At 46.9% G+C, this 25735-nt stretch overlaps 1 protein-coding gene across 7 annotated transcripts; it reads left to right on the top strand.

Annotated features, from left to right (window-relative positions):
* Window positions 1-1923: 1923 nt before the first annotated feature.
* LOC105701607 (GTPase-activating Rap/Ran-GAP domain-like protein 3) lies at window positions 1924-24504 on the top strand. 7 transcript variants are annotated; one of them, XM_012428523.1, is made up of 18 exons: window positions 12265-12530; window positions 14794-15314; window positions 17846-17915; window positions 18010-18093; window positions 18814-18895; window positions 18982-19100; window positions 19684-19748; window positions 19834-19900; window positions 19976-20078; window positions 20153-20251; window positions 20568-20780; window positions 20949-21220; window positions 21505-21796; window positions 22224-22567; window positions 22661-22997; window positions 23074-23160; window positions 23237-23482; window positions 23575-24504. In XM_012428523.1, exons 2-18 carry the CDS (start codon window positions 14977-14979, stop codon window positions 23823-23825), a joined length of 3069 nt encoding a protein of 1022 aa, XP_012283946.1. In that variant the 5' UTR covers window positions 12265-12530; window positions 14794-14976; the 3' UTR covers window positions 23826-24504. The 7 variants fall into 7 exon arrangements, with proteins under 7 accessions (XP_012283954.1, XP_012283946.1, XP_012283938.1 ...); XM_012428515.1 differs by having other exon boundaries at window positions 12265-12654; window positions 14855-15314; XM_012428497.1 differs by having other exon boundaries at window positions 12265-12654.
* The last annotated feature ends 1231 nt before the right edge of the window (window positions 24505-25735 follow it).

Here is a 25735-nt window from a genome sequence, read left to right as displayed (position 1 = left end):
TCGAGAGACGAGTGTCCAGTCCTGGTCGGCATCCAGACTGACAATAAGTGGAGCGCTTGCGTCGGTCCAAGGTAACCGGGGTAAACGGGGTAAACGGGGTAAAACGGGGTAAAACGGTGGCGTTAAGCGGCCAGGCGTGCACACGGGGTGATACACGGGGTGATGATATACACGACGATCCACAGGGCGGCTCTCCTCTCGGATGGTGGGGTTGAAAGGTTCAAGCCAGTTATGCCCCTATAGGTACACACCTGCATCCACTCCTGGAGTAGTACCCAAGCTCGGCGTCAACGAGCTCGTAACTCTTCGTCGTGGTCCGACCGACGACCACCTGCGGCGAGGAGTTGGCGTCGCGACGCCCGAGACGCCTTCGGACCGACGCGATGTTAACTCGAGACCCCCCGGGCCCCGGCCAAGGAGAGGATGTCGCCGACCGCTCCCTGGGGAGCGACCAGCACCTTATAGAGCCCCGAGGCGCCTCCGCCGAACTTAGAAGCCCGTGAGTTTGAATGCATTCAACAGTCCGGGGAGTGCTGAGAGTTTCTTGGAGCGAAACCTAAAAACGACTCTGAGAATTGAGAGGAATGCCGCAAGAGGTTCTGAAACCGTAGTTTGCATTAGGGCTACATTTAGAAGCCTGTGAATTTGGAGACGTTGAGCAGGCTGAGGAACGCTGAGAGTTTTTTTTTTTTTAAGCGAAACCTGAAAATGGCGCTAAGGATTGAGAGAAACGCCACAAGACATTCGAAAACTGCGGTTTCCATTGATGGCAAATTTAGAAGTCTGTGAATTTGAGTGCGTCGAGTAGGCTTAATTATGCTGAGAGTTTCTTGGAACGAAATCTGAAAACTTTTGTTATAGACTGAGATGAACTTTACGTGGAACGACGCGCCATGATAAGAACTTAGACAAAAACCACGTCGGGGATGCGGAAGACTCGGTTCGCATTAGCACTGGGAAGTGTTAAGAAGTACTAAGAGGAGCTCTGAGAATTTGCAATTGTACCTAAGGGATCCCCGAGCGGACTCGCGAAGCTACCGGTTCAAGCGTGGAAAATGGTGCCGAGTAACACCGAAGATCGTTCAAGTCGGAAGTGACGTATAAAAATGTCAAAACTGAGAAATTCTGGAGAACGCGAATGTGAAAAGTTTTCTGCAATTCCATCAAGTCTAAAATTTCGAGTTTCCAAAGTGCGGTGAAACCACAGGGGGGTGAGGAGCTTCGCCTTTGGCGACGTACTCCGAGTTCACGAAGAATTATCGAGCGAGGTTAAAAACCGCGGAAGGATGCCAGAGTATCTTTTACCTATACGTTAAACCGCGCATACTGGGTCAGTACAGAAACCGAAGCCCCAGTTAGAAACAGTATAAAAAAAATGTTACTAAGAGTTTCTTCAAAACAGTCTCATCGAGTCTATCAAATCTCATTAAAAGTCTATAGAAGTCAAAGGTAAGGAGTGGGACGATTAAACTCATCCAATAGACGCGAAGCGTCCTAACCTACAAATACACCCGCCAGGTGACGCTCAGGAGTCGGAGGCTCGAGACGCCTGAGGAGCGCTCCATAAAGACTGCCTCGCGTCTGAGGAGCGCGGGACGTCTCCACTTCGCGCTTAGAAAGCGGCGAGGCGAAGAGACCCGAAGATCACCGAAGATCTCCGAAGGGCGCGCCGCGTGCCCTGAGGATCGGCGGAGTGCGCTAAGAGGCATCGAGAACTCCGAAGACTTCCGAAGATCGCCGAGGACCGCCGATCTCCGAGGAGCTTCGAAGGCCGCACCGCACCACGCGCACTGGGGATCGGCGAGGAGTGCCGAAGACGTCCGAAGACCGGCGAGGGAGGCCGAGCACGACCGAGGGCGGAGACGATCGGCCAGTGAGGAACGGGAGAACAGGACGCGCGAAACCGAGTTCACGTGCACCGGCTCGAGATGAGCTTCGTCAGGCGAAGCACCACCGGGCAGAGCTCCGGCGCGAAGAGTGTCAAGGGACTACTTTTCGGCAACGCCGCTCCCGGCTCACCTCTTCGCCACAGGTCCAAGTACGAACTCAGGAGCATCAGTTTCGAGGGCAACAAAGTCCTCCCATGGACCGCCAGGTGAGGATCGCTCCCGAGAACTTCCCGCCGAACAATTTGCGCGGCTGAATTCCTTCCCTACAGAAATAATATAAAGCATTCATATTCGGCATTAATCTAAAAAGGGGAAGAACTGCAGGCAATTCCCACTTTACAAATTTTTATCTTCACAAATTATTTTTTATTGTAATGTTCATCGTCAATTCTGGCGCACGAATTCTCGATTTAGGGATGGTCGCCGGGAAGCGATTGATTAAGATGTTATGAAAGTGTCATATATACATATACTGAAAAGTCGAAATATTTATAAAACTTTTATCTAAACTGGATAAACGGAATAATTTGAAAATTTAACACGTGATTGTGGAGGTCCTAATGAAGGTTTTCAAACAATAACCCTTTAATATCACCTTCAAGGCGGGAACTATCTAAAAAATATGGAAGGCTGAATATTAGACCGTTATTATGGACGCAGTTTTACTGTACTGAGCAATATGTAGATTAAGGGATTTACTGTCCTGGGTAGGATTACATTACACGATTACATTTACGATACCAGATGAACTTGACTCGTGGCCATGATACGTCGAGATCTGGTAGACGCTTTTGGACGTCTTTGAGGAATCACACCTTTTGTCAGTTACTTTTGGAGTCGCCCGGCGTTGGCTCGTGTCGATAGTAAACGACCTCGTGCAAGCTCCGTAGAAAGGATCCCCTGATCGATCCGTTCGATCTTCGTCGAAGGACGCTATTGAGATTGATCGGCCTCTTCGGGTCCTTCGACGGAGTTTTTCATGCGGAACCGCGACGTCGTACCAGTGAATCCTAAAAGGCCTCCGTGGCTTTTGAGCTTTACATAATGCAGAAATCGACCGACTATCGTTACCCAATTATCGGGGAGATAAATCCTCCGGACGTGTTTCGCCCCCTTTTTGTTACTTCTTCATTTTTAAGAAGGAAAAAAAATATTTTTTCGGGATACTTTAGGTTACGATAAGAAAAATTCGGCACCCATTAGGGTATCCTAGGAAGGCGCCTCTTTTTATACCTTTTAGATAAGGTTAAAATATATTTAAATAAGAAACATTTAAGCTCCTTTAATGGGATATTCTTCCCACGTTTGGAGAACGTTTTACATCAACGTTTCCCAAGGAACGAAAGGTCGATTCTTGATTCTGATGGATGAAGACAATGGCGGGAAGGGTTGGTTTCTGGTTCCTGTGCGCTCGTTGCATGCGACCACACTTTTAGCTAATTAAAAATCTAATGGCAAACGGCCACGCCTTTTCGTCACGATCCAACGGATGCAAGAAAACGAGCGTTAAAAAGGGAATATATGGCCGACCGTGTCGTAATGATCATTCGAGTTCTCACGCTCTACAAAGCATTTCGCTTGTGTCGATGGTTGGGGCTAGAGGTGAGAGTGATACCGATAAACGGATTAATCGATTTTGATTCGAATCTAATCGTCGCCCGTGTATGTACGGACGGATCTACTTTAGTGTTAATTGGATCGCTGAGTTTTCTTCTAGCTTGCATTAACATGGTTGGTCGCGCATCATCGGAAGACCTAGATGCATAGGCCACTAGTCACACGGTTACTCAGAATTACATGGTTACGTATCGATATACACGGCTATAGACGCGCGTATTGCGCATGGAAGTATAACGTGCCTTTAGAATTGCAAATATCCCCAACTAACGAAAATTGACTCACATTTACGATTTACCTACTCCTAACTTTAATAACTGTATTCCGCACCTGAGCATGTATCCGTACGTATCCCCCTATTCCCGCAACAAGATCACACATCCCTGTTATTTTAGAATTGCAAATAGTTTCTATTAACTAATACCGACTTACTTTCACGTTCCCGATTTACCCGTCCTTAACTTTATTAGCCGCAATTCGCACCTGTGCGTGTCTTGGCTCTTTTACTTATCTACAGGTACTCATGCTATGATAGTGACACTCATGATTTTAAAATAACGAACGGATGGAATTTTACTAATTAACTTTAAATAAAATTGACCTACTTAGGAACGATTACCAACTTTGTTAACTTTATTCGAAGCTCGGGTATACAGGGCTCCTCGTGGCTTTACCAACTCGCGTTACAACAGTAAACTTTTCCATTACGATTTCGAATTACCCGGGCATAATCCTAAGTATCTACGTATACGGCAACAGACACTTCCGCCGAAACCTACATTCCGGTCGCAATTGCTCTCACAGGCACTCACTGCGCCTTTAAATCAACCTAACCTCATCTCCGACTTGGGCACATTCGATATTACAGTCATAACACCGTCGCAATCTCCTTCGCTGGTACACGTGCAAGTGCAAGGTCGCAGAGTTTGCGCGGCACTCCGCACCCGAGCAACTTCAGCTCCGCTTTTACCATTTCGCTGAAATACTCCTCTGGTCCCATATTTTTCGCCATCCAATTCCGCATTTTGCAGACGCATCGTTGCAAGAACCGTATGCGCTTTACAACTCCGCGTAACGTCGTTCGGTACCCTTTTCGCATTGCCGTATCGTGTGTTTTGTAAAATTCAACAAGAGCCGGAAATCCGTCCAAATCCGATGGGAATTCCCATAGATTCAGGAATAAAGAAAATGGAGGGTAGAGTTATATTCCAGACGGACCCCGTGGCGGCCATCTTTAGTTTCTACGCGCACATACCTAACCTCATATTCATAAACTGCGGCATTCATTCGCCGAGGAAGAAAAAAAATCCATTGAACCCAAGAAATATTTCTTTCAATAATACCGAAGAGATCGTCCAAAGAAATGTCAGCAAGAGTAAAGGAAATTCGTTTAGATCAATCGTATAAATTTTCCTCTCGGCAGAATAATTGTTCCTTACAATTATATACGATTCAGGAAAAGATATACTTCTTTCCGTCAACTAATCTTCCTTCTTAGTGTGCCACCTGATTTTATTAAAAACCGAATTAGGGTGGGGAGACGTACCCAACGTTGGATTTATCTAATTCGGTATCGAATAAATACCGGCGGTGGAGACTTATAATCAGTATCTGACTCGACTCAGCCTATGATGTTTTTACGAAGAATCTCATCTCCCGTCTTGAGCTTCAATCCTGACCACCCCTTTCTTTCTAGATCCCTGGATGGGATCCCCTCGTCGAGGTGGCGCGCGCGTCGCCGCCGGTTTCGCACCTCGACGGAAGGGCGTCGCCTTCGGCCCTCTGTATAATTAACCCTTCGATGGGCCGCTCGGCGAGTGTGCGGTAACCGCGGCGGGTCGCGCGGCCTCTCACTCTCTCTCTCTCTCTCCCTCTCCCCGCTCTTTTGTGTGGAGAGCGATCGCTCACGCTCGGTTGAGCGGAAGAGAGCAGCGCCGACCAATCGGCGGCCGGCCCGCAAGGGAACTCAAGCGTTTCCGATGACTTTGTCCCGCGAAGTCGCGGGTTGCGTCATCGCCGATGGCCCGCATTCGGAAGTTGCGCGACGCATCGATTTTGCGATACCGCTGCCGCGAGTCCCCGCGACCCCCCGCGAAGCCCAGGCGCCGGACCCGCGAGAGCGCGCTCCCAATTTCCGTCCGACGACTAGACGAGAACCACCGATCGTCGGCCCCGCCTGGCGACGTGATTTCCCCGAAACCGGGGCCGCTTCTTCCATCCTCGTTATCGTACCGCTTGTAGGTACGGTTTAATTGGGTCGGCCCATTCCGCAGGGGGTGCGCCGCGTCCTGGGCTGAGACCGCCGAAGCGGAGCAGGCGGAATTCCAATCGATCCAGATGATACCGTTTCTTCGTCTTTATGCGTAACACGGCCCATTTATTTTCAAATTCATCCTACCTTAAAGATCATTTTTCGTACATATCGCTTACTATACCGGCTGATTTATTTTAAATTTCATCGCACCTTAAAGATCATTTTTCGTACATATCGTTTACTACCCTGAGAAAAATGCATTCCGTTGAACCAATTACGGTTAATTCTGAGAAGAATTATTTGACATATGTAAACTCATAAATTGTCAGAATTTCGAAGAGAAATGCTGCATCCTTTTTAATCGACTTTATTTCGGGATAATGATTATTCTCTGAATTTACGATACATTTCTTCGATATTATTTGAGGAAACGTTTCTTTGGTTCGAGAAAAATGTTTCCTCCGAGTGGTAATGTTTCATTCGCCACGACTCCGGCTGTAAAAAACTGCCGCATAGTTTTAAGGTGAAATGAAACCCCCCTCAAATCAGTCGATTCGAATGACACTCTTTTTTTTTTTTAATACTGGACTGAACCGCCCGAAACTTTGACACGTGATTTGTGAGCACCTATGAATTATCCTGACATTTTCAAAATTTGGATTTTCGGGAAAAAGTCACCGACGAAGATCAAATTCCTCGACGGGTCTCATTTCGCCTTAAACGCTCCTGGTTGGAGTCTGGTGTTTAAGTACAATCTCAACGAACTACTTTCCCCGGGGTTTTGTGTAGCTACCGTAGCTCTATCGGAAAAGCCGGTCTTTGAATGGCGGTGATTTGGGGGCTCGGATCCCCCCCTGGAAACGAAAGAGTCGCAAATTATTCCCCCCGAGTCCGCGCGACTGACCCGGCGAAAATAGCCGAGACTTAAGTACGAGCACGTCGCCGCCTTGAAAAGGCGCCCCTCGTTTGGGGTGGAGTCGCCCCCGCGGGATGCGGCACCCGGGGGCGGGGTGGGCGCCCCCGAGATCGACGACCCGGTCCCTTTCCGAAACTGGGCTAAGCGCGGACCGGAAGCTGCTTTCTGGGACGAGGAATCCGGAAGTGGACCGGCGCGAGGGTTTCGACGCCTCCGGCGTCCCGGGGGTGCCCGCGTCCCCCGAGCGTCGTGACGCTCCTACGTCCCTCGACTTTGCCTTGGAAAGAATCATCGATTTTATTGGGGTATTCTTGCGGTGGGTTAGCCTGCTGCGCGACTGCTTAGGTGGAAGCCTCGCCGGTAAACTGAGGAAAAAAGATGTTTTTGTTTTCTCTTTCAAAAAATTCTCTCTCTGAATGGAGTTTAAGAAAGCATAGTCTAGGAGATCTTCCCTACCAAAAATACCGAGCGCTTAACTCTGATGTACCGCATCGATCGAACATTTCGTATTATAAAATAATAAAGAAATCCAAACTACCCGTTTCATTTTCTTAACTCCATTGAAGATGATTTCCTTGAAAGGAAAAGAATTCACTGAAATGAAATATGTTTTCATAACTAAGAAACCATTATTTCGAATGATCGAATGAAGTGTTCCAAGTTGTTCGTTTCGGTTAAACGCGTTATAGTTTTAGAGAAATTCTCAAAATATTACCATTTCTTTGAATGGAAGACAAATATTTCTTTGGGTTAATTGTTTTCTTTTTTCTACCGAAACTCTGTTAATTTATTCAATCGAGCGTTATTCGAGGAAATAATTTTCTTTTAATTAAACACTTTTTTTTCTCAATGTAGACCCGCCATCGATAAACTGTTATTAACGTTTAACACGTTAATAAGGAAAACGGCGACGCACGCGCTTGTGCCGTGTAATGAAAGGCGTAATGAGTCCTCGAGGGACGGAGCAATTTAGATGGAATTGCGCGATCTCGTAAAGAATTCCGGTGTCTTCGATTTCGAGTTCACCGTTCGACTCGCCGTGAGACTTACCGCCGGAATGCGCGATAACGATTCCGAATGCCTGCGCGCAATCGCCGGCAGTAAAGCATTCGTTGACGATTAGTCGATAACTAGTAATCAACCATAAACGGGCCATTTGCCGGAGTGGAATATCGAATACTCGGGTAGAAGAGTACGATGAATCGTTGGGACGGTTTCAAAACAATTTCGTAGGATGGGTTTCTTGATTTGGAACAAGGGAATCTGGACTTCGGCCGGGTGACCCTTTGGCCACCTCGCGACGTCGTTGCGTCTGACCGCGAGAGAAGAGAGAGAAGGGAGAGAAGAGGGAAGAGAGGCGATACACAAACAGGGGGAACCCCCCACGCGCTAAACTCCCTCTGTGATCTCATTGGCTAAGCGCCAGGCAGCGGCGGTGGAGGGGAAAGTTACCCGGGAAATCTCTCCCCTTCCTTGTCTCTCTCCCTGTCTCCACATCTCGCCCTCGCTCTCGAATCACCAGTGATTGCCGTATCCAATATTCGAGGACAAGTATACAGGAGACATTTTGTGACGTGGGGTGAAGGAATCCCTTTTTAAAAGTTCACTGCGTTACATGAGGCACGAGTGAAATATCTCGTAATTTGAATTTCACTCCTTTTAAGGGGAAAGCGAGGGGACATGATTCCGTTTCTATGCGACTTCATTTCCTTTAAAGTAACTGCAGAGAGCATAAGTTTGATGAATGGGGGTATTTTGATCCTGTTATTCGCGGAACTGTGGTTACAGGGTAGCGAAACCTTCTTTCAGGATAGAGGAGGGAACTAAAGTACCTATAATTCATTTCGATGTGTCTGTTTCCTCTAAAGTAGGAACTGCAGAAACTTGGGGACCGTTCGGATATGTTTATTTTAATGCGGCCATTCGCGAATCGATGGTATCCGGTTATCAGAAACTACCGATTCCCTTGGTCCACTGAGAGGTTCTCGCATCTGGGACCCGCCTAGGAGCGGTGCAATTTCTGTTTATGCACCTGTGCGCCGTTAACTCTCTAATGCACTTGGAAATCGGTCTGAAGTGCGATTTCACACCTATGTCGCTAATCCATATCTATGTAGATATATACGTGTACTGTATATGTAAGAAGTTATATCGAATTAGGTAGGGACATGAAATAATAAGATAATTACTTAATGTAATCATTTCTTTCATAATGCTTTATTAAATCAGTCATATGTACACATTAACTACTAAATCGTAAAGATAACGACACCACTCCCTTAACGCCGCAGCCGATCGGCGACAAATGGTGGTCCGTACCTCCGTCCGTCCTTATATAGCCCAACCCCCACTACCGCCACCTTCCCCTACTCCTCCACTACTCAACCGCGCAACACGTGCTCTGCTTCATTGTACCTTCTCACATTTCATACAATGCCTCCACGCATCATACTTTCCCTTCAGATATGAAATGTTTAAATAAAATGAACTTATTTCATTAATACACGTTGTTTTATCATAAACAATCGAAAAATCGATATACTCACCAAATCGTTAGGATTTATCAATTATCTTTGGCACGTGAAATCGAGATGTCGCGTTTCTGTATTTTTATACATCCAATACTTCACCGATATTCCTTTAATTAGTGTTATTCGAATTCTTATGCTTTTTTTTATGATTTAATGACGTGTTTTAACTCATTGGCGAAAGTTCAAGCGATAATTTCAATTCTTTATCCCAAGTCGTGCTCCGCGGACGACGTCGTTGACGCTCCTCGTCATCTTTTGTTGTCGCGATCAGTGAACGCGAGGGCGAAGGTGATAGAGAAGGCGAAGACGATTCGCGGGACGCTGGCTCAGCACGGCGGGATCGAGGTTAAGCACCGTCGAGCGGAAGGAGCGAACAGTCGATATGATCGCACGCCGCGACATTCGCGACGCTCGCGCCGCCAGCGCCGTCCGAGGTGGCCGCGGATTTCAGGCGAAGCTCGAACGCCCATTGGCAGCCCGAGCGCGCGGCAGGACAAAACTGCGAGGTATTTCAATTCTTTCCGTTTTAACGCGAACCGTTCATCGCACAGTTCCTTCACAGATGCAGGGATATATCTCCAAGTACATTCTCGACCCATTGTTGGTGCCATTGGAGACAATCTAAGAGGCACATCGCCAGGGCGAATCACCAGCCGCGTTTAAACGGTTTACTCAGAGTCGCTTCCAGCAACGATCCCGCGATCGTTAGCCATTAAGTTAGTAGATCGTTAGATATCCGCCGGGACGTGCGCGCCACCTAGGGAAGTCGTCTCCCCTTCTCGTAAAACCTGGGATTAGGTTAACTGCTCGGAGCAAGTCGGCCCCCTCGGAAACCTCTCCGACACTACTCTCTCTCTCTCTCTCTCTAGGTAGTTTCCGTTTAACGATCTCACTAAATTCTTCCGCGCTTTTTACCCGGAAATTAGCCCGTCCTGACGGGATTTTTGTTGCAGGTGGCGGTACGTCGAAGCAGGTGAAATCGATCGGGTGAAATTGAGTCGCTTCACGGTGACACGGCCTCGATTGCCGGGTAACCTGCGAACCTCCTTACTAGTTATCTTCCCAGTTGGGTACCATTGCGTACCTATTATGCCGGGGGTACCTTCGAATGGTGAGCGCGCCACGGGTGTTCGTCATCGGCGTAGCCGATAACGGAAACAGGTCCCGAGCTGACGTTATCGGCGCCGATACACCGCGAGTTATCGTTATCGGTCGAAGCGTGCGTGCCCTGGAGGAAAGAGAACGGGAACGCAGATCGCACGTCGACCTGCTTTTTCGCGAGCCTGAAATACCGGCCATTCGTTTGCCCCTTCTTAGGGGGAGGCCACCCCTTCGAGCGTCGAGAGGCGGCTCGCCAAGTTTCGAGCCCCGAAGGACGAACTTGTACGAAACCTCTTTGTCAACACTTATCGCGGAGGGGAAATACCTCTCCAGAGTATCGTGAGGCCGAGTTTTGCGCCCGGGAAGGAAGTATTGCTGTAAACGTTACGTGTAAACCAGTTATTAAGGGCGGAACTGCGTAAGCTCGGTCGACTCTGAAACTCCGAAACTACGAAAGTTCGTTCCTCGAGCCACTCCGAGGTTGTTTTACGCTCCGAGACTGACGCGGTCGATAATTTTCTATTTCAATCGCGTTAAAGTTTGGCAGGGCCGGGATTAAACCGAGGCTAATTTCAGTGCAGAGGTTAAAGAATGGCTCGGCGAAATTGCCGGGGCTAAGTAGCTTCGATTGGAGACGCCAATGGCGGATCAATAGATAGGTCGATTAATCGGGAATGACGGAAGGTTATAAGCGAAGTCCACCCCGTGAGGGGAAATAACATATTTTCCATTAGTTTCACCCCTTCGCCCCTCTCACGCTTTCTAACTCACTCCATTTCTCTATTTTTCTACGAGGCCTCTCTCTCGCCCGATGAATCGACGACCCGATCGATTTCCTCGACCCTGCTTTGATAACGCGCCAGTCGCTAATCCAGAGATGCGGGCGTGAGTGACACCATGTGCGCACGTGTCAAGTGACAATTAAACCATTCGATTGGTTACGTCTCGATTTCTCTGCAACTGTTTGGAACCGTAACCAGATCGCGGCGATGAATCTCATTTTAAGTCCTGCCTCCTTCCAGCGCGTCCTAACCGACTCGAGACGAGTCATGTGTTTTAACTAGTCCCAGGTGGAATATTACACCTACTGCTTGCAGTAATACGACAACCGGGAAGATTTCAAGCGTCTCTTGAACCATTTTTTCGTCAACTCTTATCATTTTCGCGGCAACACGACCGTCACGCCCAACTACATGATCCTCCCGTTAAGGTCTTCGCAGATACCTCGTCTGAAAATACGCATGACAGGGAGGACTGACCAATAAAATTGCCGAACATTGGACACCATACAAATTATCTGCAATTTGATTGACCAGTTCTTATTGTTATGTTTAAAGTTACTGCCTCGAGGAGCAGTCTACCTTATAAGTTAAAAATTAACAGGAGCAGCCTGTAGTTGTTCGGCGTTACGGTGACGTTGCATAGAAATTGATAAAAGTAAAATATAAAGAAAGGACGATTCGATATTATGATATCGAATCTTCCTGATTATCGCTTTGCTGTAAGTACTGGGTGTAAGGGGGACTCAAAATCCTCTGCTATCTAAATGGTGATTCGTCTTGAGTCGATGTGGTAGAGAACGAACCTTAACATCGGGCAAAGTGGGCGAAAAACGGGAGGTCACCGAGGAACCACCTTGCTTCAGTCCAAAAATCAGTTTAACAAAGTCAAGGAGCGGTGAGACCAAACGCAGCGGACCTGTCGCCTATCCATCAATCCACGTCACGTGGCGTCACGTGGCGTTACATGGTGTGGCGCTGGGTCGACTCGCGGTTCGGCGTCAGTCGGGCCGCGGACTCCCGGGTGGCGGGTGGTAAGTGCGCTCGGCGGGCAGCTCCTCGTAACCGGGTCGCCAGGTCGCCGGGTCGCCGGGGTCGCTCAGCTCGGTTTGGGCCGTGGGTAGTAGAGGGCGCCAACCGAGCGCTCGGCCCCTCAGTAGGGGTTGGAATGCGGAGCCGCGCGGTCCTCGCTGCGCGCCCGCTTCTCCTGGCCCGAACCCGGCCTCGCGCCTCTTTCCCCAGCTGATCGCGGCCCACGTGACCGCCGCCAAACCCGAGGCGCCTCACTCACTTCAGTGCTCCTTCCCCGGAAGGGTCCCGCGGTATCGCGCGCTCTTCAGCTCCGAATTTATTCACAAATCGTGGCGCATTAAGCACGGCGCATTTCGTCGATTCTCCGAAACGCCGGCGGGAAAAGTGATTCCGGAAATAATGTCACTCTAGGTACGCGCGGACACGTACCGCTCGCGTTATAATCACGGTAAATACCTCGTTTTGAGGATTTGCGGTGTTCTGACGCATTCGCTGCGGAAATCATTTCCGCGCACCGCGCGGCCAATTTGATTGGGTACGTATTCGTCGGTGGTGCCGGGTCAGGACACGGGGGATCTTGATTTCGCAAATAATCGGGCCATTTCGACTGGCTATTTTTGGACTTTTCCCGGTGACGTCTGTTTGCTGGGATAACGTTTTTCGGCCAGATTTTAAGGGGATACTAAAATTGGACAAATATTTATCGTGGAGAGATGTGAAAATGCGGGGTTTTAAATGGAGTACCGGCTCTCGCGGATTAAATCTTCCTTTTTTTTTTACCGTCACGAAAGTCGGTTTTTGTTAATTATTTTTATTTAATTATTATCATGCCGAGTTTTTATATCGTGGAAACCCCGAGAGATAATGGGTGTTGCTGCTGCTGTAGTTTTATTGCTCTTTGTTTCTCCAAACGTGGAAGCAGGGTGGAAAGCGTGGCCGTAGTCTTTATTCATTAAGCTCCGGAGACGAGCAGCCTTAATGACAGTTGAAATCGAATTAGCGAATAATTAATGAAGCGTTACTAATTACATTCGCGCGTTAAAGTTTTAACGGGGTCTCGTTAACACGGCGATTGTACATATTCATTATCACGTTTGACAATGATTATGAATCGTACTCTGTTCCGCTTTTAAGTTAAAGTACCTATTCACTGTCTATATTTACTAATTACATGTGTTTCACAATTAACGTACTTCATTGAGTTAATTGCTTTCAGTTAGTTCTGAAGTTACTGTCACTTTAACTGTAGAACGTTTCATGACCTGAAAAATAATTGAAGGGGGTTCATTGACTATAGATAATGAGAACTTGATCGATAATACTAGATCGTACTTGATTTATGAAATTTATTCAATACTGGAACGAAGTGTACCCTACAAAGTTCACTTTCTCTTTGTTATTAAAAAGAAAACTGGAGACGAAAATAGAGTTAAACTATTACAAGCGTCAAGGATGTGAGCTTCGTTGGCTCTCTCCCATTTTCATTCTTGTGCCGACATCACTTAAGCTCGCGGACTTAAGTGTGCTTACCTCGGCAAATACTCAAAGCAGCTATTATGAATGAAATGGGAAAGTGATAATTTTTACTCCTCGTTAATGGCGCCCTTTAACTCTCTACTAAAAGCGAAAAGTTATCAGTACCCTTTCAATCGCTCCACGATATTTTTTTTTGTTTTTTAATCAATTGCCACTTTAAACGGACCATTCATTTAAACAATTGATAGCCACTTTTGCGGTCATTCAGCTTTTATTTCCGTGGAGTTCAAGCGGTGTTAACGTGCGCCATTGTTAAACTTGTATAAAATTTGACAACGCTCGTGGAATTTTAAATTGTCGAAAATAGACACGAGTACACGCCGTAATGGAAATGACCCAAATGGAATGAACGATTTATAGTCTCCTCCGTAATAAGTGTCAATTTACGTCGGTACTCGGTATCTATATTAGTAAGCTGATGTCGTAAGGTCAGTTTCGGCCAAGCGAATGAAGCATCATTCACCTATTCGTGTCACGTTGTATGGAAAGATCCGTATCCACGCAAACACGTACAGCCACGATGGGCAGATAAAGCCGTTTCTTCGAGGCAAGCGCTTCTTACGGCAATACAACGTTGCTAGATTAATATAGAATCCCAATATATCCTGCCCACCTGACTCGGTCTCGAAAACACTTGTACGATTTTACTCGGATTTTTCTAAACATTTTCCAAAATACCCGAAAAAAATACGAATTAATATACACGCACAAACAAGATCATTAATAACATAACTGCATTACAAAAGAAAATAGAAAATCGACGCGTGGCCACCACGAGCGTTGGATGTGAAACTTTTAAGTCAAAGTGAATTATTAGACATTATCAATTGTTCTTAATATTTGTTTCGCGAAATGCTCTTGCGCGTTCGCTACTTATTGTTTTGGGCATGAAAACGATAATAAGCAGCGATTTTAACGATTTCAACTTCGCCAAGGCTTAAACAGCCATTGACTGACTTGTGAAAAAACGTTTACGCACGATAATACTAAAATACAAAAGTGAATCTAAATAATAATTCATTATTAAAAAAAGTCGAGAAAATAATTTTATTTTCTGAAATCGATCCCTTTCATAACGTGCAAACTTCCACCTACCACCGTCCCATATAAAGTGTCACATACAAACTCATCTCCACAGCAAATTGCTAAGTAAACACCGATCATTTTTAAAACTCGCATCGATATTTCTGGTATTTGAGGTGGGAGAAGTAAAGTGCTGCGGTTTTGAAAATACACGTGGAGGGGGTGATTTTTTTAAAATGCCCCTGGAAGAGGGACCAGACTAGACCCGAGGGTGTTATCGGCGTGTTCCCTTCGGGGGATGCAGTGCCTGGAGATGAAGCTGGTCTCGCGTCTGCGAGGACTCTCCTCGACGAGCGTTCCCTCGGGAACGCCGCTGGCCAATTCTTCACCTTCACCCACGTCCTCCTTCTCGTCGTCGCCGTCGTCCTCGTCGACGCCCTCACACTCATTGGCAAAGGAGAAACAGCGACGAAGACGTGCTGACAGCGGGGGAGCCAGCCCCACCAGTGATCGAGAAAGTGACGAGGATGCTGCGCCGGTTCGACGCGTTGCCCGCGACCGGTCCAGATCGGTCTGCGTGCCGGTCCTCACATCTGCCCAGCTGAGGCATCTTCATCGGCGAGCTAGCCATCATGCGTACGTCGAATCAGATCTTTGGATTTCGTGGCGTTTAAATCGAAACCCGCGAGCTGGTCCCGCTGGTTCAGTGACTAATCTTCCTCTGCACACCTGAAATCCGACCCATCCCTTGACTCACGCGTTTCATGATTTCCATATCGATCTACACCTCGGTACGCACATCTTCCCAGCTCAAATATCTTCATCGACGAGCCAGCCACGACGTGTAGGTCGAATAAGATCCCTGGGTTCCTCCTCTTTCCGTGTAGATTGCAAACCTGGTTCCTTTGGTCCAGTGACTGGTATTCCCCTGCGCCCCTACAATCCGGGCCACCTCTTGACTCGTTCTTTTCAGGTTCCTCCGTTCCTCCTGTTTCTCCTATTTTTCGTTTACCTCTAGTCGCGAGCTGCTTCCGCTTACCCAGCGAGAGATTTTATGGCAACCCTGCGCACCTGGAATCCGGGCCACCCCTTGACTCCCTCTTTTCAGGCTTTCCCGTTTTTCGCATACCCCTGAAGTCTCGGGCTCATTCGCTCATCCCACGGTTGACTTCCCTTGGTAACTCCGACCTGGATTCCGCCACCTTTTCGCCTCTGTTCTCCGTTTCGCGGTTGCCCCCTCACCTCCCTTTCGTGGGCTTCTTCTGAAGGGTTTAAGGCCCCAGCCATCTCTTGATCCCTACGTTCCTCGCCTTTCGTCTATTCTTGGGTATTTTTGATCCAGAGCTTCCTTGGTTTTCCGGGGATGAGCTCTCGGTTGGGCTTATGGTCCATCGCGATGGTTTCCTGGTCCGAGTATAACCCAGATCATCCCCTAATCCAACTCTTTGCTCGCCCCTTGGGAGAATCTTTGATTCGCTTGCTTATCCCACGTTGGCACGCGCTCTGATCCAGTTTGCCTCCCGATTTAGCCCCGGTTTTCGTCTTCATCAATCTCTCGACGTCACCTCCCGAACCGCCACCGAAATCCCCACGAATCCGGCTCTTTATACGGTCCTTGATCGGTCACTCTTTCTGCCCCGACTCGCACCCCGATCTATTTCTGGCTCGCCTCTCGATCGAGACTTAATCTTCGTCCTGATCAATTTCGGGCCCTCCTATCCCACTTCTAACCCCTTCGCTGATTCGGCCTTTTATCTAACCCCTGATCGCTCCCTGGCTCCGATCCGCCTCTAGTTTACTTTCTGAGCCAGTCTTGATTCAGCCTCATATTCTTATTCCGCCTAATTATTCTATCGAAGCTCATCTCCTTATCTGGTCCTGCCTAGAGTGTCATGATCTACTCCTGGCATGTTTTCTGAATCAACGTCGGTTCACCTTCTCTTCCAGCCCCTTGAATGAAATCTAGAAGGGAACGTCTCCCTGAAATCCTGATCGTTTCACCTCCTGATTTCTTTTCCGAACAGTTATCTTGTTACGTTACCTCAGACTCTGGGAGAGCGTCCTGGTCTTCTCGACATATTTGGTTGTTCATATTTTTATTCTGGTTCAGAATCGCCTTTAGTTTACCTTATTAACCAGTTTTTCATTCATCCCCTGATTTCCATTCCGCCCTGTTATCCTACTCCGGATTACCCCCTGGTCCAGTCCTGCTTAGGGTATCCTGGTCTTCTCGTGGCATGTTTCCTGAATCAAAGCCCGGTTCACCTCCTTGCAACCCCTGATTGAAATCCCGGCTAGACTGGACTCCTGCCAGCCGGGCTCGGAAACTTCCCCTGGAATCCGTCCTGGAATCCACCCTGGGATTCACCCTCAACTTCGCCTCCCCCGCTGCGTCTCTTGCTCATTAACCTAGATTTATGCACTCACGGTGAGGGAGGAAACGACCGGGCCGAGGGGAGAATGCTTCCGAACACCTATTGCAAACATATGTGGAAATTGCTTCCAACACTTTTATACGTTTCCGCGAACCAACCCCACGGGGCGGCTAGGGAGAAGAAAGGGAAGCATTAAAGAATTATCTCCCCGCTTGATTAACATTCTCCGAGCGACTCGTAATTAACGTTTCCACCGCCTTCCCGGCTTGAGTATTTGCTAATTGCCGATCGAAGAGGCGACGATTTCAAAGTCATTATTCATGGACTTGGCGACAGTCTACTCAATTGAAGAATCTCGCACTTTGACTCTTTTGAACATTCTAAATTGGTAGAATTAACACGATGATTCCCTTAACAAGGAAAATACCGCGTTTTAGACATGCCCAAATATGAACAGATTTTCCATATTTTTTAGAAAAACCTGGGGGTTAGATATACGATAAGTAATGAAATAACCATAATTAGATTTACGGGTATACAGAACAAGTCGACATTTTCACCGGCTGCTGAACCAAATTCGAAAATATAGAATAAATGAATTGCTTGGAGGAGCGTAGGTGGAATTGAATGGGGAAAGGTCACGCTCAAGCGGGTATTAATAATAATTCGCGGGTGAGACCTCGAGCTCCGGTTTATAAATCCGAAGCGAGATACGAAGAGGCGCCTAAATTATTAGGGCGTTCATTTCTCATCGCTCCTTTTTGTTTCTTTTTTTTTCTCACTCTATTCTAGGTCGTCGGCCACAGATACGATCTCCAGGAGAGGAGTTCTATCGAGACGATGCTACGGGAGTGTGGAGATGGTAAGGAGGATCGCAAAGAAACCGAGACAATGGGGAGCGATGCACTTTCCGAGGTAAGGGCTCGTTTCTCTGGTGATTTGTTGGTGTGTTTTAGCTGCCGCAAATAGAACAGGACGGCTCGGATGGAGGCCGGCGATTTCGCGTGGAAAATGGCGATTCGCCGGGCGAAAAAGAGGAGGTACGCCGATGAAAGCGAGCCTCCCTTTGGCCCTAAAGTACTCGAGCGGTTACCTATCCAGGGGAGACCAGGGCAAATTGACCAACTTTTGTCGGTAATACTTAATTGCCGAGGAGATAATGAGAATTTTACGAACATATACATCAAAATGTAGGGGCATACATTCAGGCACAATAATTGCAGTCCAAGATTCTTTAATTTACTCGCAAGCTGCCCTGGACACAACGGAGGTGTAATTTTATATATATTTATCAAGTGGATGAAACTTTGTCGTACCGAATATTTTGCCATATTCTGAATGATTAAAAGACAAAAACCGCGCGAGTACTGGGTACGAGGAATTATTCACTCACGAGGTAATACGACTTAATGCTGGAAATCATTAAAAGCATTGTTGTACAATGTAACACAGTGAAATTGCTCGAAACGGTGATAACGATGATGCTTGGAGATCATTTGATAACGGGAGATCATTTGGCATAAAGGCCAGTGGAATGTTAGAAATTATGGAAACATTGTTACGGAAATGTTAATGACGAACGTTGATTAGTATGCGGTTAGATTGTTGTCTGGAATCAGTGGAAATCGGTTTTTGAAGGAGGTCATCGCTTTGCATGAATTTCGAGTGAATTGTTCCTCGGTTGGGTAATGGGTGCGAGTTTGATAATTATCGTTTAACCTGATTAAGTAATTTTATAACGTTTTTGGGTTTCATGACAGATGTTTGGCTCGCCCAGTACTCCGGTACTGGAGAATCCTGAGTACCAGACAAGGTGGTACTTTAAGTATTTCCTGGGACGACGTGAGTAATTCCCCCTTGATGTTGATGGCGGTAAGCGAAGGGGAGGCCTCGGTGCTTTTTCATCACTTTGTTTGTGTGTTCCGTAGTTCACCAAAATTACGTGGCCTCGGATCAAGAAAAGAACCCCCTGTTCCTCTCGGTCGTCCTCAGCGAGGGTGGCGATCAATGCGTGCCACATTACAGGGCTATTCTGTGGAGGCGGACGGTAAGTATTTCTGTGATCAAACAAGGCAGGGATGAAAGGTACATTTGCAGCGATAAATCCCGAGAACCCTCCTGTACATTTATTCATAACAATCGCACCGAGTCCACCGAAATAACTCGCGTCAGGATGATTTCAAAGCAGATTCACGATCTCAATGCACCATTTAAATGGCGGAACGCCCAAAGACTGTGAAAGAATCTAGACTACTTTTAAGGTGACATCTGAGGTGTCAATCGTTTATCAAAGTTTTCTCCAAACTGATTGTATAGAAACGTTTGAAATTTTCCCACGTGAAAATAAAGGCCCTAAGAAAGGTCTTAATATTGATAAAATTTCATTTTCTTTAATAGAAAATGTAAAAAGTGTTTATAAAGAAATTAAGAAAATGAAATTTCATGGGCGCTAGGATCTTTCTTAGTACCTTTATATTCACCTGATGAGATTTTGGAACGATTAAGTACATCCAGTTTGAAGAAAAGTTTCATGAACGAGACTCCTTACACGTCACTTTTATGACCTTAAGAGTCTACTTTGTTGGGTTTGTTTAGTGATAGCACTTTTATCGCACGTGTCCTCGTTCCAGGGCGCGCAAAAGATATCCCTGCCTTACTCGGCGAACAAGACGATGACCGTCAAGCACATTTTGAGGTAAAGAGGCTCGCATTACTTGGAATTAAAAGTTTCGCCCCTTCGGTCGACGATTAGGGGTTTCAAGGTCTGTTTAAATTCCCAGCAACTACTTCGGCCTGGAGAAGCTCGACAAGGCTCCGCGAGAGTTGTTCTCCCCGGAACTGCAAAAGGTAATGCGGCAATTAGATTCATGACCGAGTTACGTATAATTTCCGCTGATGTCGACAACGACGGACGTTCCGCAGGACTTGCTCCTGCTGGAGGAACAGGAGGGCTCGGTCAACTTCAAGTTCGGAGTCATCTTCGCGAAACCAGGGCAGACCACTGACGACGAGATGCTTTCCAACGGTAGGATGATTTCGACGTCGTATTGGACGTCGCGTTTCTCCTCCGACCAATCAATGGATCAATTTCCCTTTCAGAGCAGGGCAGTTCGGGCTTCGAGAAGTTCCTAGACGTCCTAGGCGAGAGGATTTGTCTGAAAGGCTGGGACAAATACCGAGGAGGATTGGACGTGAAGGGTACGGACTTTCGTGAATAAAGGATCAGGGGATGGACTAGGAATTAAGGTCGAGCAGAGTTAAGCAGCGACCAGGGTAACCCCTGAAAAGGGAACGAATAGTAGAGAAAACCGGAAACTCCTGTAATTATTTACCATATCTAAAGTTTTCCTCTCAGATTTTGCAAAAAAATTGGTGGGGTCACCTGTTGCGGTTACATCAAGGGTTGAATTTTTTTTTTACATTCAGCATCTTCTGAGATTCCGTCTCGATTGACCTGGTTTCCTTAGTTCGAAATTTTTTCCTCGTTGGTTGTAACTCTTTCCTTCGACTCCAGGAGACATGACGGGTAAGGAGAGTGTGTACACCGTTTATGCCGGCCATGAGGTGATGTATCACGTAAGCACCATGTTGCCATACTCGAGGGACAATCCCCAGCAGCTGGAGCGGAAGCGACACATTGGCAATGACATCGTCAACGTCATCTACTCGGACGATCCCAACTTCTTGACCACGTTTAATCCTAACTGCATAAGAAGCCAGTTTACGCGTGAGTAAATGACGTCCCATCGAGGACAGCGACAAGATGGAAAGAATATAAACGACATACCTGTCCTGAATCTCTCTCGGTGTACAAAGTAGTCCACGAAAAGTGTCACGATTTAATATCTTTCCCACCGATTGAATCACCTGATCAACTTAGCGCGTGTCCTTGCAGACGTCTTCGCCGTGGTCAGTCCTGAACCTGGCGACGCAGGTTGGCGGATTGCCATCTACTGCGACGAAAGCGTGCCATTGTTTGGTCCAAGTCTTCCATGTCCACCTGTATTCGGCGATCCGTCCAACCTCCGGGAATTCCTCTTGGTCAAATTAATCAACGGAGAAAAAGCCGCTTTCGACACGCCGACGTTCTCCAGGAAACGCGAGAGGACTTTGGACACCCTCCTGAAGGATATGTACCAGGAACAGATGCCGGACAGCAAAGGCAATGTAGGTTCCTTGGGAGATGACTAGACGAGATGGAAAAGAGTAGCGCACGTCCGTTCATTTTTTAAAATGCCGAGCCAGAAACCTTCTTATGAAACGGGGATATGAAGTGCCTTATGCGCTCATCTTGCAGTCGCTATGAAGGCGCGCTCCTGCTCCCTGAAACATTTTTCAATAGCTATTAAGGTTGAATAGATTTTGTGATGGAGTTATTGAACCATCAGGTATAGAGGAACTCCTTTGATCTCTCGGAGCAGACTTATCCGACCTGCAATTTCATTTCGTAGAGCATGCTCAATCGCCGGGCCCTGTCGGACGTGGTGGAAACACCGGGTCGACGGCGAGAGGAGACCCGTGCCGTGGAGATGGTGCGTGTCGGACAAGCCCTAAAACTGGAGGCCATCGTCCGGGGGATTGCTCCGACATCCCTGGCCACTGTTGGTCCTTTGAAGCCGAGGCCATGGGAGCCTCGTTGCGTCTATCCGGACTTCCCGGGAGAAGTAATTTGCGGCGATGTCTGGGCGGACAGACGGCTCATCCTGACCTCGGAAACCGGGACCTATCTGCTGGAAGCTATCGGTAAACTGAAGCCCCCTTGAAAAATTGAAAATCCACGCGTTGCTATTTCTATCTCTATTTTAATATATCATTAATATGATTTATTTTATGTACTCTGGACTGAGAAAAGAAAAATGTCATTGAACCAAAGAATTATTCTGTTAATTCAAGGAATAATTATTTCACTCAAGTAAATTCGAAAAAACTTGGACGCAACGTTTCTTCGTAATTATGAGAATTTATTTAAGTTTATTTGAGTCAATTAATAATTCTTTGTACTAACAAAATACTCTTTCTAATATTTCTTGCATACTTTTCATTTGATGGTTGATGTACATTGGTGTATCATCTGTAGGGAATTGAAATGTGTCTCACTGTTAGCAGTTCGTTACATGTTTCATGTTTCGATTATGGGTTGTCTTTATGTCGTTGCTTTGGTTGAGTTTAGATGGGCTCTCGCATAGACTGCTCTTCGACAAGACCGTGCCCATCAAGCAACTAGACGTGGTGGAACAACACGGGATTTTGCTATTTCGTGCCGGGGAGAAAGGAAAGGAGAGCAACATCCATGTCTTTAGGCTGAGCGAACTGGAAACCGAGGCGATGATGAACGCCACCTTGGACGATTCTGAAGATTTCGTTGAGGAACCCAATGAACCTCGGATCCGCAGCTCATCGCCAAAAGTTCCCATCGCCAGAAATCGCAATCACGCTAAGGAGAGGAAACTGGATCGCTCTCGAGGGTGCCATCTCTACGGCATCACCAGACCGGACGCATCGCACCTACGCATGGTGAATAATTTTTGTTTACGACAATGATTTGAAATTAATTTTTATTCAGCAAATCAAAGTAACAATACCATAATTTGTTCACTGAATTTTCAGTGCATCGCGGTTGGACGAAGATTGACGGTGCTGCAATGGAAACACAGTGCAGCATGGACGACCTGGTGCTCGGCTGCAGATACGGACACCGTTGATGGATTCCTGTTGGTCCGGGAATTCAACGCCAGCGAGCCACCCTTGATCGTAACGATCGTCAGTGGTACAGAGCCAGGAACCGACTGGACCATTTGCTGCGGTCTTCGACATCATTTTGAACTCATCTGGCCAGATGGAGCATCTCGCTCCCTTCACGTAGAGGGGAACGTAAAGCCTCACGTGGTGGCGGCTTTGGATCTGCACGAAGACGAGGAGCCTGAATTGTTGCTATGTTACAACAGTAAGTCGGGATGCTAATTGTTTCTTCAGGTGAGGCCAGGTCTGACGATCTAAAAATGCAAATATCTCTGTTTTAGACACATGCCACTTCCAGAAACTGACCGACGAGAGCATGGCCTCGACGGAGTTCGACTTCCATTGGAACTCGGTACCCACCGCAATTGGTTGGTACTCTTCCAAGCTTATAAATACAACTAAAGAGTATTTAACCGTTAAATTAAACTTATGTCCTATTCGCAGCCTGCCCGTTCCCGTACGTGATCGCCTTCACCGCCGACACGATGGAGATCCGGTTGATCATCAACGGGAATTTGGTGCACACAATTGCGATGCCTAACTTAAATCTGATCTCGTCGAAGCACGACATATTCTTCGCCACCACATCCCCGGAGTTCCTGGGGTCCAGGTGCGACCGCATCCGAGTGGACTCCAAATCCGACAAAGATGAGAAAAACGGGAGCCCGCCTCCCACTCAAGTCAATTTCCGTACGTTCTAGATGCTTCTCATGAGCACATTTACTGATCTTCGGTACATCAAGGGTATTTTCTTCTCATTAAACTTTTCACTTTGCCCGCAGCTTCTGGGCAAGGCGACGTCAAACCTATGAGGATCTATCGGATACCTCTGCAGACTCTGTCCAGGACCACTGTGACCACTTGTGGCCAGGGGCGCTGTCCAAGTCCTGGAGAACCCGAGGTAGTCTCGGCACCGCCAACAGCCGACTCGAAGAAGTTCCTGAGCGTCGAGATGCCCAGAGTCTTGAGCAGGTCTTGCAGCAGCAGTCCGACCCCCAACGTGCCGCCTCCTTTGCCTGGCAGCGCGAAGTAGGCCGTCCCAGATGTAAAATCGTCTCCATGACGGGCAACGGAACAGTTGTGACGATACGAAGAGGGTTAAACGGTCTCTTCTCTTCTCCATTCCGCGGTTAGACGCCCGCGAGAAGGTCCTCCTCTCGTAGAAGGGCTCAGGATTCGGGGCAGAGGTCATCTTGAAATCCAAAGCCAGCCGCGTGAATTCCCGCGAATTCTTCTATTTTCTTCTTTCGGACAATTCGCGCGGATCGGTAGGAACCATCTAGATGCTCTTCCACTGGGGTTGGCGAGTCCCACGAGGACGCTCCGCTGGGTCGTTGGAAAACGTCCCATCTAAGTCCTGAAGAGCAAAGGTTTCCATTGCGAGTCATTGCTTTGCCGGAAATTATTCGTGGTAGGATAACCAGAAATATTGGATATTACTTCGATCGAAGTAAACGTTACCAGTGGAACGCTTTGCTACAGGCGTCGTCGCTGCCGTCTATCTGTCCAGGACTCATCTTCTTTTCGTTACTCCTTCAGTGTCCCGAGGCACAAATGGTAGGTTGAAGGAAACCTGTTTTTCCCTAAAAATTCACGTATAGTTCGGAAACTGTTGTTGAAGTTCTATCCAGGATTATATCCCGGGGGGATATAAATTCGATTCGCCTCGATTTAAGGCCGTGGTTAAAGAAATAAATATCGAGTTCCTCGAATTATGCATTTAGTATGTAATAAGTTTCCTTTCATTGAAGCGGACTTTTATTCCGGAGTAACGTGTCAATTCCAACATTGTTTGCCGACTGCACATCTAGTCAAGCCTACTGGTTTTCTCTCCGTGACTATCGACTACCTGATCTATTAAAAGAGAAATAGTTATAGTAGTAATGGTAATAATAATAAATGTCGAAATTACATGAATGTACCAATTGTAAGTAGCTTACGTATTAGCCGCTAATGGTCTTAGCGTGGTGTGTTTAACTTTGTCGGAACCAAATCTGTCGTGGAAAAATCTGTACGGAAAGTGAAATTACTTTGTCAATTATCGGTAGTGGGTGTGTTTCGTGCAAAATTCTGTCTAAGGTAGATTGCTTTTACCATAAGCTGTTTGCTCTTCGAAATTGAAAAGATCAAGATGTACCGAAAGATGTAGCCACTTCTGTAACTGTTTTATCGATCGAAACAGAATCGTACGCCGCCCGCGAAAATTTGAATGTCATTGCAACACTTCTTTTTCGTTTTAAGAAACAATTTTGTTATACAGCAGGGGGAAACTTCTTATGGGAGGAATGTATCCAACAAAGTGGTATAATTCTGGAATTCTATGGTAAAATACGCCGCGGAGAAAAAGATGGTGTCGGAAGATATTTCGGTACCTCTCTCTGCTGTCTGTGCATGTTTCTGCGCTTGCACATTCAACGCAGTACAATCTTAAGAATAAGTATAATTCGTTAAAAATACGTCAAACATGCAGCTGTAAAAAAATGTGTAATCTGGAAAATTAATTTATTAAATTTCTCACTTCGAATATTTGAGGTAAGTTTTGATCGTGAACAAAACTTTTGAACGTACACTGGCATTCATTGCAGAGATGACTATGCTGCAGACGATAACGATCTAAAACACGAGAATATCACTCGATAACGCTCGAAAACGCTCTGAAAACACTTGACAACGCTCCAAAACACTCTAAAACGCTCGAAAACACTAAAAACGGTTGAAAAACACTCCGTAACGCTAAAAAACGGTCTAAAAACGCTCGAAAACGCTCTGAAAATGATCGAGAAACGCTCGAAAACGTTCGAAAACTGTCGAAAAACGCTCGATAACGCTAGTAGGGAAATGTAAAAATCATACGCGAAATGACTCGGCTTATATCCGCAGTTAGGTAAGCCTCGGGAGGATTTTTCGCAGTATTCGACTCTCACGCATAGTCATCGAGTGTAG

The sequence above is a fragment of the Orussus abietinus genome, unplaced genomic scaffold (assembly GCF_000612105.2).
Source record: "Orussus abietinus isolate OABI.00-Male unplaced genomic scaffold, Oabi_2.0 scaffold44, whole genome shotgun sequence".
NCBI classification, from domain to species: Eukaryota; Metazoa; Arthropoda; class Insecta; order Hymenoptera; family Orussidae; genus Orussus; species Orussus abietinus.
This window is presented reverse-complemented; position numbering and strand designations above follow the sequence as displayed.